The sequence below is a fragment of the Myotis davidii genome, unplaced genomic scaffold (assembly GCF_000327345.1).
Source record: "Myotis davidii unplaced genomic scaffold, ASM32734v1 scaffold174, whole genome shotgun sequence".
In the NCBI taxonomy this organism is placed as follows: domain Eukaryota; kingdom Metazoa; phylum Chordata; class Mammalia; order Chiroptera; family Vespertilionidae; genus Myotis; species Myotis davidii.
Window position 1 is genome coordinate 2,048,509 of NW_006289087.1, and position 16,074 is coordinate 2,064,582.

General features: G+C 37.8%; 1 protein-coding gene across 6 annotated transcripts in view; it reads left to right on the forward strand.

Moving 5' to 3' along the window:
- The first annotated feature begins 200 nt into the window (after window positions 1-200).
- WDR26 (WD repeat domain 26) overlaps window positions 201-16,074 on the forward strand; it is a 36,083-nt gene continuing 20,209 nt past the window's right edge. For 2 of the 6 annotated variants that reach the window (XM_015562356.1, XM_006761255.2), the window contains exons 1-7: window positions 201-220; window positions 1,335-1,434; window positions 1,535-1,639; window positions 7,184-7,320; window positions 10,831-10,928; window positions 12,185-12,341; window positions 15,819-15,957. In XM_015562356.1, coding sequence (XP_015417842.1) covers window positions 216-220; window positions 1,335-1,434; window positions 1,535-1,639; window positions 7,184-7,320; window positions 10,831-10,928; window positions 12,185-12,341; window positions 15,819-15,957 — 741 coding nt within the window. In that variant the 5' untranslated portion in view covers window positions 201-215. Of the gene's footprint in view, window positions 221-1,334; window positions 1,435-1,534; window positions 1,640-3,409; window positions 3,496-7,183; window positions 7,321-10,026; window positions 10,265-10,830; window positions 10,929-12,184; window positions 12,342-15,818; window positions 15,958-16,074 lie in introns of those variants that run through there. The other 4 variants (XM_015562357.1, XM_006761256.2, XM_015562358.1 and 1 more) reach the window with 3 other exon arrangements.

A 16,074-nucleotide genomic window follows, 5' to 3' on the forward strand; every position in this document is an offset into this window, starting at 1 on the left:
CTGGGGGAGGAGGGTGGACGCCTCGGAGGGGAGTCCTGGAGGGGGAGGCCGCGCGGGTGTCATGCAGAGGCCCCGCCGGGTGTGTGTGTGTGTGTGTCCCCCCGGGGCCTGCCCCTGGCTCCACCGGAACCCCGATTTACTGCCTCTGAAAGGGGGCATCTGATCCGGTGAATCGTTTATTTTCCAATACAGTTGAGGCGGCCTGATGAACCTAAATGGGGTGAAGGGGGGCGGCGACCTTGGCCCCAAACCACCGTGTGTGCACAAAGAAAAACCGAGGGAGGAGGTCGGGTTGGGGGGTGCCGAGGAGCCCCAGGCAGAGGAAGGGGGAACAGGCCACAGCCTTTCCCAGCTCCCAGCGGCTGGCGATTGAAACACGCTCCGGGGCCAGCCCGTGTGGTCGTGTTGGGTCCACATTCGCTCTGGGGAAGGGGAAGGAGCACTTTCTAAGGTGACATAAGTATTCTGATTCTCGGGCAGATGGCTGATGGCACTGTTTAGCTGAAAAATAACCGGGGCTGAGTAAGAAAACATGGAAACATAAACAAACATGTCAGAACTGATAAAGGAAGATTCTTAGGTGTCAAAATATCCGGGCCACTTGTGATGAGCCTTTTATGCTTCCAAAGAGAGATATAGGAAGATTTCCCTTCTTTGCCCGAAGGAAAAGGAATTAGTATGAAAATAGGCTTTGTAAGTGCTAGCAGCGTCTTACTGAGACCAGAAGCAAGCTGACAGCAGCAGGAGGAAATACCTCGTGACTGTTTGGAACCCACACCATAGTAAATTGGCTATTTTTAGGATAGAGAGAAAGGGGATGATTTTTGAGGCTGGATTTATTTCCATTTTAAAGACTGACCTACTAGAATTTCTATGCAAACATGATGTCTGGATGTCAGACTCTCCCCCCCAATGGCAAGTCATCGCTATCACCTTGTATGGAGCTAACATTTTTTATCTTACGAAATGTAAGGTTAGGGAGATCCTGTTGCGTGTGTGTATGTTTGTTTTTTTCCATTTATTGAACCAATTGGTTATAACATGTTTTTAGGAATTTTATACTTCATTTAAACTTTTGAGGCATTAAATGGCAGAATAGAAAGAACTTACTTTGATTCTGGTTTCAGGAAGGCTTTTAACTTAACTGGATAGAATCGAAGGTGGCAGTTTAAAAATCGAGTTGGTTTTGCCAAGCACATGAAAGCTCTTTATTTCTTTTTTCTTCCTGAAATTAGTTGAAAAACGTTGGCAACTGTTTTCATAGACATTCGCTTGTTTGGAAGAGTGAACCCTGAACTTGGGCAGGTCGTTTTTACACTGTATCTCTCCTGCAGCCAGACTGTTGATCTCCTCATGCAAGAGTCAGGATGTCGTTTAGAACATCCTTCTGCCACCAAATTCCGAAATCATGTCATGGAAGGAGACTGGGATAAGGTAAAGTAGGGCCTATAGAGCTGTGTGACTGCTGCTAACATTACATATCTGACGTGCAGGTTGTGACATTTCTGTTTCTCTCTTATACCGATTTTTGCAGGCAGAAAATGACCTGAATGAACTAAAGCCTTTAGTGCATTCTCCTCATGCTATTGTGGTAAGAGGCGCACTTGAAATCTCTCAAACGTTGTTGGGAATAATTGTGGTAAATACACTTTTGTTCTTAGTTTCACATTTATGCTTATTTTAATAGGTTATTGATAACTCTAGGCTTCTGCCTCTTATAAAAGATAAGGCCTAAAAAGAATTAAATTTCATGTAATTAAATCTATAAACTAAGATGAATGTTTATGATTTGTTAAAGTTCGAGCTCTATTTTTAAAATCGTGTATAAGTGCCTCTTTGAACCTAATTTACAAATTACGCTCAATACAAAATTATATTGAAAGATAATGCTTATAGTGCTGTTTCATAGGAGTTCTATACTTCTAGAATCAAGGATAAATTATACATTTAGATTACTAAAAATACTGAATGTGCTGGTAAAGAATGTATTTGGGTGTATGTATGTCTATAGGCCTTAAGGAGCTGACACTAATTTTGTTCATCTTTGGCAATTATAATTATAGTTCATTCAACCCAGCTCTGTTGGTGTGCTCACCATTTCCCATGCTTGCATTCCAGTTGTGTGAATTGACAGTGTCAAAGTCTGTATAATAAGTATGACTCTGTGAGGGTTTGTATGTGTGTTTGACCATTGGGTTCTGCGTACTGGCCTTATTTCCCCAACAAGATCAATTGAGTAGTTGACTGGGTGGCCTCTCTCATAAGTCTCAGTGAATCTTTTATACTGATAGGCTTCACCTCTGCAGTAGATACCGCTGAGAGAGAGGGGATACAGTGTTTTCTAAGCGCTTGTGATTGGAAACCATGAAGAATCAGCTGCCTGGCCTCTTCCTGCTGGCTTTTTTGCTTCTAGCTGATTGATTTGTTGTCAGAAGCAATTTCCTGTCTGGTGGGGGAGGGACAAGGGTGAATAGGAAGTGAAGTAAGGAAACCAGCTGTTTGTTAAATATTAGTACATGAGTGTTACTTCTGATTTTTTTTTAATTGGGTCAAACATTGATCTTTCTGCCTTTGTCTGTAAACCTTACAGAGTCTCCTGTTTTTGTTTTTTGGGGTTTTAAAAACAAATCTTAATTACAAAAGTTTTCAAATTCTTCGTGTGATTTTATACAATTATATAATCCTAGAGAATGGCCTTTAGGTGAATTAAAGGTGCAAACAAATATGAACAAATACTGGTTCATTTAAATTGATTATCTTTTTTTCTCTTACTAAGTATTTAAAATACTAAAAATTTTAACTTGTTATTATTGAATCAGATGGTTGATTATTAATTAACTCATGGAATAATCAATTCCATGGTCAATTTTTAAAATGAAAACACAGAAGTTAAAATAAACATCTATATTCAAAAGGATTACAAATTTTCCAGTGACTAAATTTTCCCCAATTAGTGTGTTTGGAGTTTTAAAAAGAAAAACACCTAAGTATATTTTAACTGGCCAGCTTTTCATAAATTGTTAGCTCTGGTGGGGTGGAAGGTGACCCTAAAATAAAACCAAGGCATTTAAAGCCAAAATAAGAATCGGGTTTCCTTTCCCATCAGACAAGCTAGCATTGCTTATATGGTGACAGTAACGAACTTGCCCATGGACTATTTTAAAATAGGATGTGATTTCTTGGAGGATTGCTTTCCTTTTTTAAGCTTCACCCAAATTGTATCTGTAATTTAGTAGTAAAAATTTGAATAGGCTCACTTCCTCTTTTTCTTAAATTTTTATAGTAATTTGAGACTTCTGTATTGGATTTAGATTATTATTGTATCTCATTAGAAACCTTCATTAGAAGCAACATGTTAACTGAATAAAGGTAGTTTTAGATAATAAGGAGGAATCCTTTCTTTTTACAGCCTGTTCAGTCTATAGAACATTCTAGGATCTAATAAAAGATGAAGATTAAATCTCTGGCTGAGCCTCACGCCATCAAACTGTTTAGGTATTTATACAAAGAAAGGGGTTCCAGTTTTATCTTACTTTAAGCATTGATGAATCAATTGCTTTTAAAAATGCAGTTCAGCATTTTTTTTCACCTTTCTAAGTATGTTTAGGTTTACTCCTCTCCCCCTCCTCCTCCAGAAGATAATCTAATGTAAGCATAAGTTTGTAGTAGAAGACAACTATTTGGTGGGTGGTTTTTTTTTTAACATAATTATTTTAACTGTATAGCCAGACACACTTGATGATTTAGTCTAGACTAAAATTGTATTTTACTTTTTAAACCTGAATGTTTTTATTGACCTGATCACTCTCCACTTTCCCCTGCGCACCTCCCTTTCCCTACTCCCCATATTTTTAAATGGTTTCCAGTCAAATAATACCAGAAATAGCAGAATTTGCTCTGGATTTTCTGGAAGCTGAGCTCATGAATCAACATTTTTTTAGTTTGGGTTCAGATATGCTTAGCCATGTCTGAGGAATTGGGGTGGGTAGTTGAGGTCAACATAAAAAACTCCTATATGTCTAAATGTGTTTGATTCTTTATTTTTCAATATAATTGAAATGCTTAACGAAACTGTTCAAATATTAATGTGCAAAATTGAAGTAGTATATTTTAAAGTCAAATAGGGAGGAGTTTTGAGAGCCATGGTTTAAATATAATTCATTTCCCCTTTCCTCTGAGTCATTTAATTGATATAACTTGGTTAAAACCTTGTTCCAGAGTTAGTCAGAACCACTACTAAGTTGGCTAAGAGGCTGTTCTTGATAAACACACTTCCTGTGTATCGTAACTTTTGAGTTCTTTTTTCCCCGCCCCCCCAACATTGAGTTCAGTGTAATTACATGGGAGGAAAGGATAAACCAATACAAATATTGGGTAGGCAACAGCCAGATTTACCATGTGAAACTATCTTTAAAGCTGTCCTATTCACTTACCAATGTCAAGTTTATGTTAGATAGCAAGTGAAAGCAAAACTGCTGGACCCAAAGATGCCGCAAAGTTATCAGAGACCAGAAATAATCTAAAAAATTAGGAGTTGGGGAAACAGAAAAGAGAGTTCACTTTCTCTTCTTTCCTTTCCTTCTTCATTTAAGAAGCACGTGATCTTTTAAAAAACCATGAGTAAAGCCCTGATCCCACATTTCAGCAAACTTGAGTTTTGCCTTCTTTTTAAAACATTTTTAGTAAATAAGTTAACATCATTTTTGAAAGATATTTATTTTCTTGAAACTGTATTTGCATTTTTGTGCCTTAAATTTTGGGAAGTAAAACACAGTTTTACTCGCCATCCTTATCATGTGCATCAGACGCTTGGTTTTAGGTAGAAGAAGCACTTTCTCTCTCAGCCTCATCGTCCTGTGCTTAGCCGGCAGCATGTTCTCTGCCATGTGCACCACCAAGATTTGATACCAGTTTCAGGATATTCTTTGTCTTAATCTGGATAAAATGACTCAGAGAGAAATGTTCTTGCGCTGCTTTCATAGCATTCCCTGTGCCCAGAAAAACGTGTTTATATTGGCTTCTCTTGCCTTCCTCTCCTCTCCTCTCCTCCTCTGCCCCATGGAAAGAGAATAACATGTTCTAGCAGGATCTTGGTGGGAAAATAAGGGGGAAACAGCACTTGGGGCACTGTCCCTACACACATTGGAATGGCAGAGGGGTGTGCATAGGACGTAATGATTGATACCCAATAAATAAATAAGTTAAAAATTTGCCCTGAATTAAAAAAATTTTTCCCCAAATTACCAATTGTTAAGAAAATTTAGTGAAGAAATGAAATGCAAATTCTGGCCAGCTCCATGTGACATTTAAATTTAAAAATTCTGTAACAAAATATGATTCTCAAATTTGATTCAAAAACACTATGTGATATTAAACTTTTACCAGTATACTGACAAATGGAAATAGACGAATTCTTCATAAAGAGTTGAAGTGTTTTTAAAAGGATAAAATGGTGAGAATATCCAGAATGAACTTCAAATATGTTTTCATTTTTAGATTGTTCTGTTTTACTTAGTCTTCTGTTTTTGTTTTTTGTCACCTGATGGACTCCAAAGTATTTTTTAATTTGATATATAAAAGTAAACTTACGGTTGCATGTACAGCAACAATTTTTAGAGCATCTTCAAAACGAATCTGTTTTTGAAGTGCTCATTTAAGTCAGTGTAACTTTGGGTAAAATTTGGTAAGTTTAATTTTTCTAGAGTTATAGGAGCTTATCTCATAGTTGGAAATTTTTCCTATTGGTCTTTAGCTATAGTTTTAAGATTAGATTATTACCAAGCATAAGTAATGTATGTTATAAAAGATGTATTTAAATGTGTGCCTAATCTATATGAGAGGGTTTGTTTTTATTTATTTTCTCTAGAGCTAGTCATTTTTATAAGCTGAGGTTATGCCTTTCTTCTAAATACTCCCTAATAGGAAATCTTGTAGAGCAGTTATAGGATGCTCTTAATTCCATACATAAATGATAATTTCTTCAAACCATCTTTTGAGAGAAGTATATTTTAATGTGTTTAAAGTAAGCAGTAAATGCTTTTTAAAGTAAGTGGATTTGAGATTTTTACCACTATTTCTTGGATTCTCTAAGTATAACTAACACTTCCTATCTACTAACAAGGTTCTCTATGTACATCAGTTGGCTTCAAGCTCCCCGGGTAGCAGATATAATGAAAGTCCCTCTAGGCAGTGTCCTTAATTGGTTTAAGGTTTAAAAGAAATACCAAACTTGATATTCATAAATCTCTCTTTGCTTTAGCAAAAAGCTGCTAAGATTTTCAAGTTACTTTCCAGTTAAAATAATATAGTAAAGGAACATTAGAGAACACTGAAGCCCAGCACATTTCAGGGGGAAAAAACAAAACTACATGTGGAAGTATTTCATAAGTTGGAAATGGTTTATCCTTTAAGGGGAAAGAGCCGATAATTGTCTGTGCTTCATAGTTATGTGTATCAGTGATCAGGTTGTTACCAACCCACAAATACAAATATTGAATCTTCTTAAAAACCTTTGAGTTGGACCTTTATTGCCTGTAGAGTGAGTCCCGTCAGGCTTATGCTTGTCCACTTGAGGCCCAGGAAACTCGGTACTTTGCGCACCAACCTTTAGTCCATTTGCTGGGCAGCTCTTCTTACTTTCGATAAGCCAAAATCTGACACTTTGCAACTTCTACCTCATGTCTCCAGGTCTGCTTTCTGGTCTCCTCAGTCCTTCTTTCACCTTGTGGATTTTAAATAATCTCTTCACTAATGAAATTTTCTGTGTTTTTTTCCAAAACCTGTTCCCTAAAATGTTCCCACTGTCCATTATAAAAGTCCCAGACTTTTTTTAAAAAGAAAATTTAGAGTGCTGTAAATAGTTCTAAATTTTTATAGAAGAAATAAAATTCTAGGTGAATGTTTTGAGGGCAGAATTTATTCTTTCCTGTTTCGATGTCATTAATGATCGTATCTAATTTGAGATTATTCAAAACTGTTGTGTTAAGACATGAAATTGAGCACAGTCACATTTAATATGCTGTGACTCCATTAAACCCAAATATTTTGAGTCATATTAAAGCTTTTTAAAAAGTTATTGTCAAAGGGCGTAGTAGAATGGTTTCTACTGTTCTGTTTAGGCACAAACATTTTCTGAACCTTCCGTCAACTTTTTTCCCCTGACTGCTGCTTTCTGTCATGTCAGAGGATGAAGTTCTTGCTGCTGCAGCAGAAGTACCTGGAATACCTGGAGGATGGCAAGGTCCTGGAGGCCCTTCAGGTTCTACGCTGTGAATTGACGCCACTGAAATACAATACAGAGCGCATTCATGTTCTTAGTGGGTAAGAAGGCCTAGTTCTTAGACTCCAGGTTGATGGAGGGGCTGTTACTTTTATCAAGGTCAGCTTTCAAAGTCACATCTCTTAACATTTTTCCAAGATCTGAATATTGCTAAATTCTTAGGTAACACTAACCTGGATAGAGTCACTTATAGATGTACTCTTTTTTGTCCTGCTAGGAAGCTTTCCATATTAGAATAGAGAAATACTTAAGTGGGTAAAAGGAAGAAGAAATATGTATTGCCCGTGAAAGGCCATTTCAGAATCTTCTACAAAACTAATAAGCAATGAAGTTTCCAGAATTGATGTGTATATTCTCTTAATGTACACTTACCATTTACCAGGTCCTTGCTAAGCACTTCATATGTACAACCTCATGTTATTTTCATGTCAATCCTTTAAAAGTTAGCATGCCCAAAGGCCTGGTTCTGGACCTCCTTTCTGTTCTGTCTAAACACTTTCCCAAGGTACCTCATTTTGTACCCTGCCTTCACAGACCATCGATCTGCCGGTGGCTCTGAAATTCACCTTTCATCTGAACTCCCAACGTACATATCTAATAGCCTACTTGACAGTCTCCGTTTGGCTAATAGGTGCCTCAGTTAAATGTTCAAAACAAAATTCTTGATTCCGGCTGCCCATCTACCCACTTCACTCTCACTGACCTGTTCCTCATCTCAGTAAATGGTAAGACCTTTTACCCACTTGCTCAGACAAAAAACTTAAGCCTCATCCTTGCTTTTTTAAAAAAAAAATTATAAGAGAAAATTTGTTTAGAAAATTTTAGAGGTAGTAGAAGTGAACCAGCTGGGCTGCATAAGCTCAGGAAACAAGTTTCAGAGGCAGAAGAAGGGCACTGGAACTTAGAGAGAAAGGCAAAGGTAATGCCCCAGGAGGCAGGAGGGAGAGAAGACAGGAAAGGGCCTAACTCTAAAACATCCCAGGTTTGTCCGTTTCTCTTCACCTCCACAATTTCTACCCTAGGTAAGCCATAAGCGCCTCTCCCTCCCTTAATGCGTATTTCGCACAGCAGCCATAGAAACACATAAGCAAAACCATGCATTAACCATTTCTCTCCTTTCTTAAAACTGTCCACTGGCTTTCTAGCATGCTTAAAACGCCCAGGCCCACAAGGGCCCGGATCCTTTCCCGCCCTCTTTTCCCTGGTTCATTACTGTAGTGACACTAACGTGAAGGCATCTACTGCCTATTCGCTTTATCTTAAATGCTCTTCCCCTAATCTCTGCATAGTTGGCTCAGGTCCCAACCCAAATATCCGCTCCTGAGACCACCCACCAGGCATTCTCTGTCATATCACTCTGTTTTTAATTTGTTTTTCTTTATAGCATTTTTCATTATATGATAGGGCCCCTTGCATCTAGAATAGGGTGGGAAATGTCTGGCCCTCAAGCCATATAAGGCCCGTGAAATCATTTGGTCTGGCCATGCAACCGCAGGTGGGACTCGAAATTCAATGTATCTAGGAGCTTTTTTCATAGCAACATAGTCTATGGCCATACCACCCTGAACGCGCCCGATCTCGTCATAGCAACATAAGTTTATATTAAGCAAACGATGTTAAAAATATCCAAATGGCCCTGGGCAGAAAAAGGGTGCCCCACCCCTGATGTAGAGCAATATCTGACACATGAGTTTTCAAATATATACAAAAAGATAGGCCCTAAGATGTACAGGGTTCACTTTAGGGTTTTTGCAGATACGGAAACTAAGCCTCAGGTGAAGCAAGCAGCCCAAGATACAGCTAGTAAGTCAGCCAAGATTCAAAGCCTGGTTTGACTGATTCCAAAATCATTGGTCTTGGCCCACTACAACATCTTGAAATAGTCAGTTCTTCTGGATATTTCAGTATTGCAGCTGACACATTACTTCATGCGGATTACCTCTTTCAGAGGTGTCTGATTTCTGTGTCACCTAAGTGGCATTCACATGGTGGGCTTTCTTTTCTGCTCTGGCAGTAATGCATACACTTTCATCACAGCGGTCTTATTCTGCAGTGAGCTTCATCAAGTTTGTCCCTAGACTATTGCACATAAGTAAATGGCCTAGAGGTGACAAGATGTGGAACTGACATCAGAACTCAGTCCAGTATTTTCAGTTATACATGTGACTTCCTTTGAAACCTTAAGGTGTAATATTTTCAAAAGGGCACAGAAACCATTGTAGGTTATTTTTGCAAAATTTAAAAAGTAAATTATTTTCTCAGAATTATTGATAATAAATTTTACTCCCAAAGGTTATTTTAGAAACCAAATTTTTGCAGTATTCAGCTTAAATCTAACTACTCATACTATTTTTTAAAATTAAGTTCTCATCAGCTAAGGCTCTATATACTAAATAGCAAGAGAACAAGTAGTTCTGTTGTTGGGTGAAAGGCTATTAATTGATTTAAATGCTAAGTGCAATATGCTTTATGCAGTTAAGAAAAGGAGGAGGTGATACTTGGGTTAACTGGCAGGTTTCTGGTACTTATATTATCATTTATTAAGCTCTATGTGTATACCAGGAAGTGGACCAAGTACCTCATATGCTCATACTCCATCTCACTTAATCCTTACTGCCTTGTTTCATGCCCTCTTTACAAGTGAGAAGAACAGATTTGTCTGAGAACAGACAAAAATAGGAGGAGAGTTACTTGCCAGGTCTAATCTCCATGTTTGAATAATGCCTTCACTTCTTTTACTTTTAAAGCCCGTTCTTCTGAGAAGAGCCAGAACCAGGTCAGGGTCACACTTCCAGCAGGGGGCCCTCATGTATTCTCCAGAGTCCATGAACTTTAGCGTTTATGCCTCCTTCGGCACAGATAGTGAGTAAGAAAGCAGTTCCCAAATTTCCTGCTTTGGGATCGCAGGACCTTTCACAGGATGACACAAGGATGGTTGTCCAATTATACCATTTCTTGAGTGACGTTTATGATAATCTCTTAAAGGTATGTTGTTTTGTTTAATTAATATAACTTTTAAGGTTTTGTTTTGTATTACTAGTGAAAGCTGTTAAGTTAGCATGGTGGTTAAGAGCAAGTTCTACAGCTAGAGTGTCTGGATTCATATTCCTACTTTGCCTCTTAACTTGACCCTATGTCAGTGACTTAAACTCTTTGTCTTCAATTCCTCATTTATAAAACTAGAATAATAGGGCATACTTCATACAGGATGGTTATGAGCATTAAATGAAGTAATAATAGATGTTGAGTGCTTAGAACAGAGGCTGGCACACAATAGGAGCTATATATAGATAACGATTACAATATATATAAGAATATGTTCATAGATAATATAACAATTACATGTATTTAGCTACTTCTGTTATGTGACATTTTTTAATTATATCCAGATGCCAGGTTGTATTAATGAATTGGGTCCACTCCAGAAGTTTATTCTTGATAAATGTTTCTTAGGAAGAACTAGCTATCTTGAGTAGAATCAGTATTTTTCAATTCTTTTTAAACCAGAGAAAAGGACTTGCTATTTGGTTCTTTCCCTGTCGTGTTTTTAGGTATCTGATGTGTAGCCATGCAGAAGACCTGCGTGCAAAAGCAGAATGGGAAGGCAAAGGAACAGCTTCCCGATCAAAACTGTTGGACAAACTTCAAAGTAAGAGTCTTAATTTTTGGGTGTCTCTGTATTTGTTCTTAGATGAGAAGTAGCTATTGTGAGCCAATTAGAAGGGCTTGTGTCTAGACACACTCTTACTGAGTGGTTACTTAGGGAAAGGCGGTGGGGAAGTCCATCAAGAGACTCTGTAAACCATGGAGTCTAAGCAGCTAACCTCCAGAGGCAGTGAGAGGGTGCTGGTCCCAGGCAGTTCCCCTTTTATTGGTTTTATGTAGCGATGCTCCCCGTAAGATTTTGTTTGTGGGAAAAGTGCCGTGGTTAGGCAAAAAATATATGTAAACCATGACTGTTGTAAATATTGTCTTTTCAATAATAAGGCCCAGATTTCTTCTGTAAATTGTCTTACCCTCCCCTCAACTATGTTCTGTGGCTTCCAATTTGGGGTAGGAGTTTCATTTTGCCACATCTTTATATAAAAGACCTTTCCCTCTGTGCTTAAGCCATGTTATTCTTTATATTTCATGTTGATCTGAGAACAGAGATTCTGAGAATCAGAAAACAGTGTGACGGGGAGGTGTTAGACATTAAAGGATCAGAATAGATTGGTATCAGTATCAAGACACCAGTTATTCCTTGAATTTTCATTGGCGCTAGAAGCAACTAGAATTTGGCTTGTTGTAGGATTTTGACTTGTTCTTTGTTAACTGGAGATTTTTCTTATACTTCTGGTGATGCATAGTCTCCCTCTCATACATCATCTTTAATTTTGTTTTCATTGTTACCGCCTTTTTCATTTTTTTTAACTTATTTTTTTTAGTATTTATATTGATTTCAGAGAGGAATGGAGAGTGAAAGAGCAATAGAAACATTGATGATGAGAATCATTGATCAGCTGCCTCCTGCACACCCCCTATTAGGGATCGAGCCTGTAATCGGGGCATGTGCCCTGACCAGGAATTGAACCATGACTTCCTGGTTCATAGGTCGGCTATCAACCACTGAACCACACCTGCCAGGCCGCCTATTTCTTTTTTATTGATTTTTTTGTTTGTTGTTTAGAAGATCCACATATTTAAAGCCCTCCTGTTCAAGTATCTTCCATTCTAGTGGCAACACATCTACAGACAAATAAATATTCATACAGCTCCTGTTTCATAACCCAGAACTGCTCTATTTAAGAACAGTATTATTAGGGTGGGGGCAAGTGCAGCAGAAGATAAGTAACTGTCTTATGTAAAAGGTTATCCTGTTTTATTTTTTAATTTTCTCTTTTTAAAAATTTCTTCTATTTAAAGCATATTTACCACCATCAGTGATGCTTCCCCCACGGCGTTTACAGACTCTCCTGCGGCAGGCGGTGGAACTACAGAGGGATCGGTGCCTATATCACAATACCAAACTTGATAATAATCTAGATTCTGTGTCTCTGCTTATAGATCATGTTTGTAGCAGGTAAGAGGAAAACTTAAATTCTGAAGTAGGCTAACATTTTAAAAGCTCGATTTGAACTTGAATAAGATGTTTCCTTTTTTAGTTTTATCCTATAGCTATAAAACAATTCATGTCTGATTTAGCATTTGTTCATAAGTAAAGCTAGAACTACTGAAGTTGAAAAGTAAGATAAATCTCTATATGTTTATGTACAGTAAGCCACCCTTGAGACCTGAAGCTGGAAAACCATGGCTGGTCATTTTCTCTCTCTGGCCATTTTTGTAAGGACTTGTAAGGAATATTGTGTAAGGACGTCAGGGTCCAAGTGCTTGGTGTCCTTGAATGCCAGAGATCTCTTAGTGGCTCTTTTTCTGGACATTATGGCTATTTTAACTTGGTCCCAAATTATTTCCTGCCCCAAAATACTTTTTCCTAATGAAAGTTCTGCTAAAAATGGTTAGACTAACAATATTAACTCCCTGGTGTGGGTTTTGTTTTTATAGCTACCTATATACATTGTTTAACTTATAAAAATTCAGGCTTCACTTTTGATGTTAGGAGTATTTTGAATATAACTGTCCCTACTATTTTAGTAAACTCCAAAATGAAAATGTAGCTTTTAATTTTTAAGATACTGGAAAAAAACACCAAATTGTGAAATCTTTCAAACTCCAGGAAGGAAATGATTTGGGTCTGGGGACCAAATAGGAGCAGTGCAGTGTGTGCGGGCGGTCTCTTCTGCCGACAGCACCGAAGAACTGGAAGGAGCTTGACTAGGAAGGACAGAAATACATAGTGTGAGGGCTTTGGAGAAATGAAGAACTTCGGAATAACTCTCAAACTTACACATATGCACTGTGATTTACGATAATTTTTTAGGTATGCATAAGCTACTTTCACGTGTAGGTGAGTTCTCACCTCATTCTCCCTAGTTGCAATAAAAAATAATTTATTTGTGCTACTGTTTTTAAATTTCAAGTGTTATTTATCTTAAAGTACTAGGTAATTACTTGGTGCATGTCTTAAATGTTCTAAAGAAAATAAAGATCCTTTTCCTTTATCCCTTTTTACTCTTTAAGATTATTCTCTGAGTAGGTAAGTCTTTCATTTAAATTGAATAGAGATTGGAGGAGATAATAGATTAAAAGGCTATATGGTTTCTTATTTCATAGCTTCTTCAGGGAATTTGAGACCAGTGTAAAAATTAAGGCAGTTTTGAACCCAAATCTTTTTTTGGTTCTTGAGTTCATTGTTGGTGGAATACACTGGAAGGTATTTATGGCAGACTTTATGGTTCAAAGGTGTCAGCAGGTTAAGAGATTGCCTTCCTGTTTGGAAACTGAAATCTATGAGAGTGTGACCTACATTTTTCCTAAGTGTTTTAACTTCTATACCAATACCTTTGAAAGTAAATGATAGAAGATATTTGGTCTTCAAAAGAAAAGTTGATGTTTCTTACTATCTGCTTTACTCCTTTTTAGAAACTATATTTTAGCATTGAAACCAGAAACTATATTTTCAAAGCTAAATCTTAGCATTGAAATAAAATACCGGCTGTTCTTTCTGGAGAATAGAAAATTATGATAAAGTTAATTATAACTGTTATTTTTCAATCCTCACCCAAGGATATTTTCCCATTGATCTTTTGGAGAGAGGGAAAGACAGAGAGAAACATTGATTGGTTGCCTCCTGCATGAGTCCCGACCAGGGCCGGGGTTGGGAGGAGTCTGCAACCAGGGTATGTACCTTGACCAGAATCAAACCCAGGACCCTTTGGTCCGCAGGCTGACGCTCTATCCACTGAGCCAAACTGGCTGGGGCTAAATTATAAGTTTTTAAAATATCCTAATCAGCACTTAAAAGTTTTCATTAGATTGTACATTATTTACATTTTTCAGTTAATGTATACTAATTTTTTGTTAAATTTGACCGGTAAAGAATAGGGTTGTGTTGTTGTTTTTTAATGACTTGGTGGGGTTTTTTCAGCAGCAATCAATGGAAAGATGTCTCCACAGATTGCTTTGCAAATACTAATTTTTAAGTAAAGTATTATGTAATATTTTATAGAAAGTTAAAATGCTAAGGTTCAGCATCTGAAATGCTACATTCAGTTTTATTTGGGAAGGTACTGATACTTTTTTAACACCATCTTAAATCTTAAATTTACTTGAATACATAGGTAAACTATCACTTGTATACATCCAAAATTAGTCTTCTAATAAACAGCGGGCTATTCGTCTTTTAAAAGTTTAAGTAACAATAAAATAGTGACAGTTTACCATGTTAGTGACATTCAAATGTAACTGATTGTCAGTAGACTGGATGCTGTGTGCCCTGTAATTCTCATTCATTTATTTTGAGAGGGTGCCTGTGAGAGCCGGGGGCAGTGGGACAAGGAAGGACTCGGGGTAGAAGAAACAGCAGGAGAGCCGAGGCGGTGCTCCGCTTCGGCTCCGAGAACCGTCGTAGGAAAGGAGGGAGCCAAGGCCGGGCTGCTGCTAGCTCACTGGGAAGTCAGAGAAAAGGGGGCCTTGGAGGCAGGACCAAGGGGTTTGCCCGGGACGAGCCGCCGCTGCCCACTGCTCCCCTGACTGCAAGGCCCGGGGAACCCTCAGATTTTAGGAGGAAGTAGAAAGTTCATGCCCAAGAAGGGGCGTGGGTGTGTGTGGAGCACCTCGTGGACCTCCAGTTGGTGACCGCTGCTTAGAGCAAACCCGCAGCAGGTCTTTGTTTGGAGGGGTTTTGTCTTTTTCTTGTGGGTGAGAATCTTGGGAGCATTTCAGCAGAATATTCAACAGCTTTCCAGGTGCGTTTTTAATTTGCTGATGCATCGGAATGAGCGCATAGGGGACCTTGGGGTTACTCTTTGGTCTGCTTTATTGTATTACTTTTATCTTAGGTCTGTCCGGCTTTAATCAGGTTTTTGTTATTCTATTTGTTCCCCTGACTTCATCTGTCCTTGGGGTTTAGCTCTGTGCCCTATAATTTTGATTGTGCATCAGTCTTTTCTAAAAAATATTTTGCTACTCTGATTTTAGATGGCTCTTAAAAAGAATAAATTGTAAATTGAACCAGATTTTGGGTTACTGATTTCCCCTAAGATTGCTTTGACTGATGTATAATACCGCCTTTTTTGACAAATCACTGTAAACTTGATTTTTAAGATTACCAGTGCATTCATATCTTATTTTTAAAGTTTTTGATCTCCAAGGAAGTTTTATCAGTTGTTTAACCTTTGTCATTATGATTAATCAATTTTGAACGAATAACTATTTGTGGACTTCTTTGTTTTAGGAGGCAGTTCGAGATTGCTTTGACTGATGTATAATACCGCCATTTTTGACAAATCACTAAACTTGATTTTTAAGATTATCAGTGCATTCTTATCTTATTTTTAAAGTTTTTGATCTCCAAGGAAGTTTTATCAGTTGTTTAACCTTTGTCATTATGATTAATCAATTTTGAACGAATAACTATTTGTGGACTTCTTTGTTTTAGGAGGCAGTTCCCATGTTATACTCAGCAGATCCTTACGGAGCATTGTAATGAAGTGTGGTTCTGTAAATTCTCTAACGATGGCACTAAACTAGCAACAGGATCAAAAGATACAACAGTTATCATATGGCAAGTTGATCCGGTATGTACTCTAGTATGAGTGTCTAGATTGCAAAGAGAGATCGTTTTAAGTCTAATTGAGTACATGTTTAAAGTATGACATACAGATGGTATTTTGCAAGAACCGCTTTGTCATCTG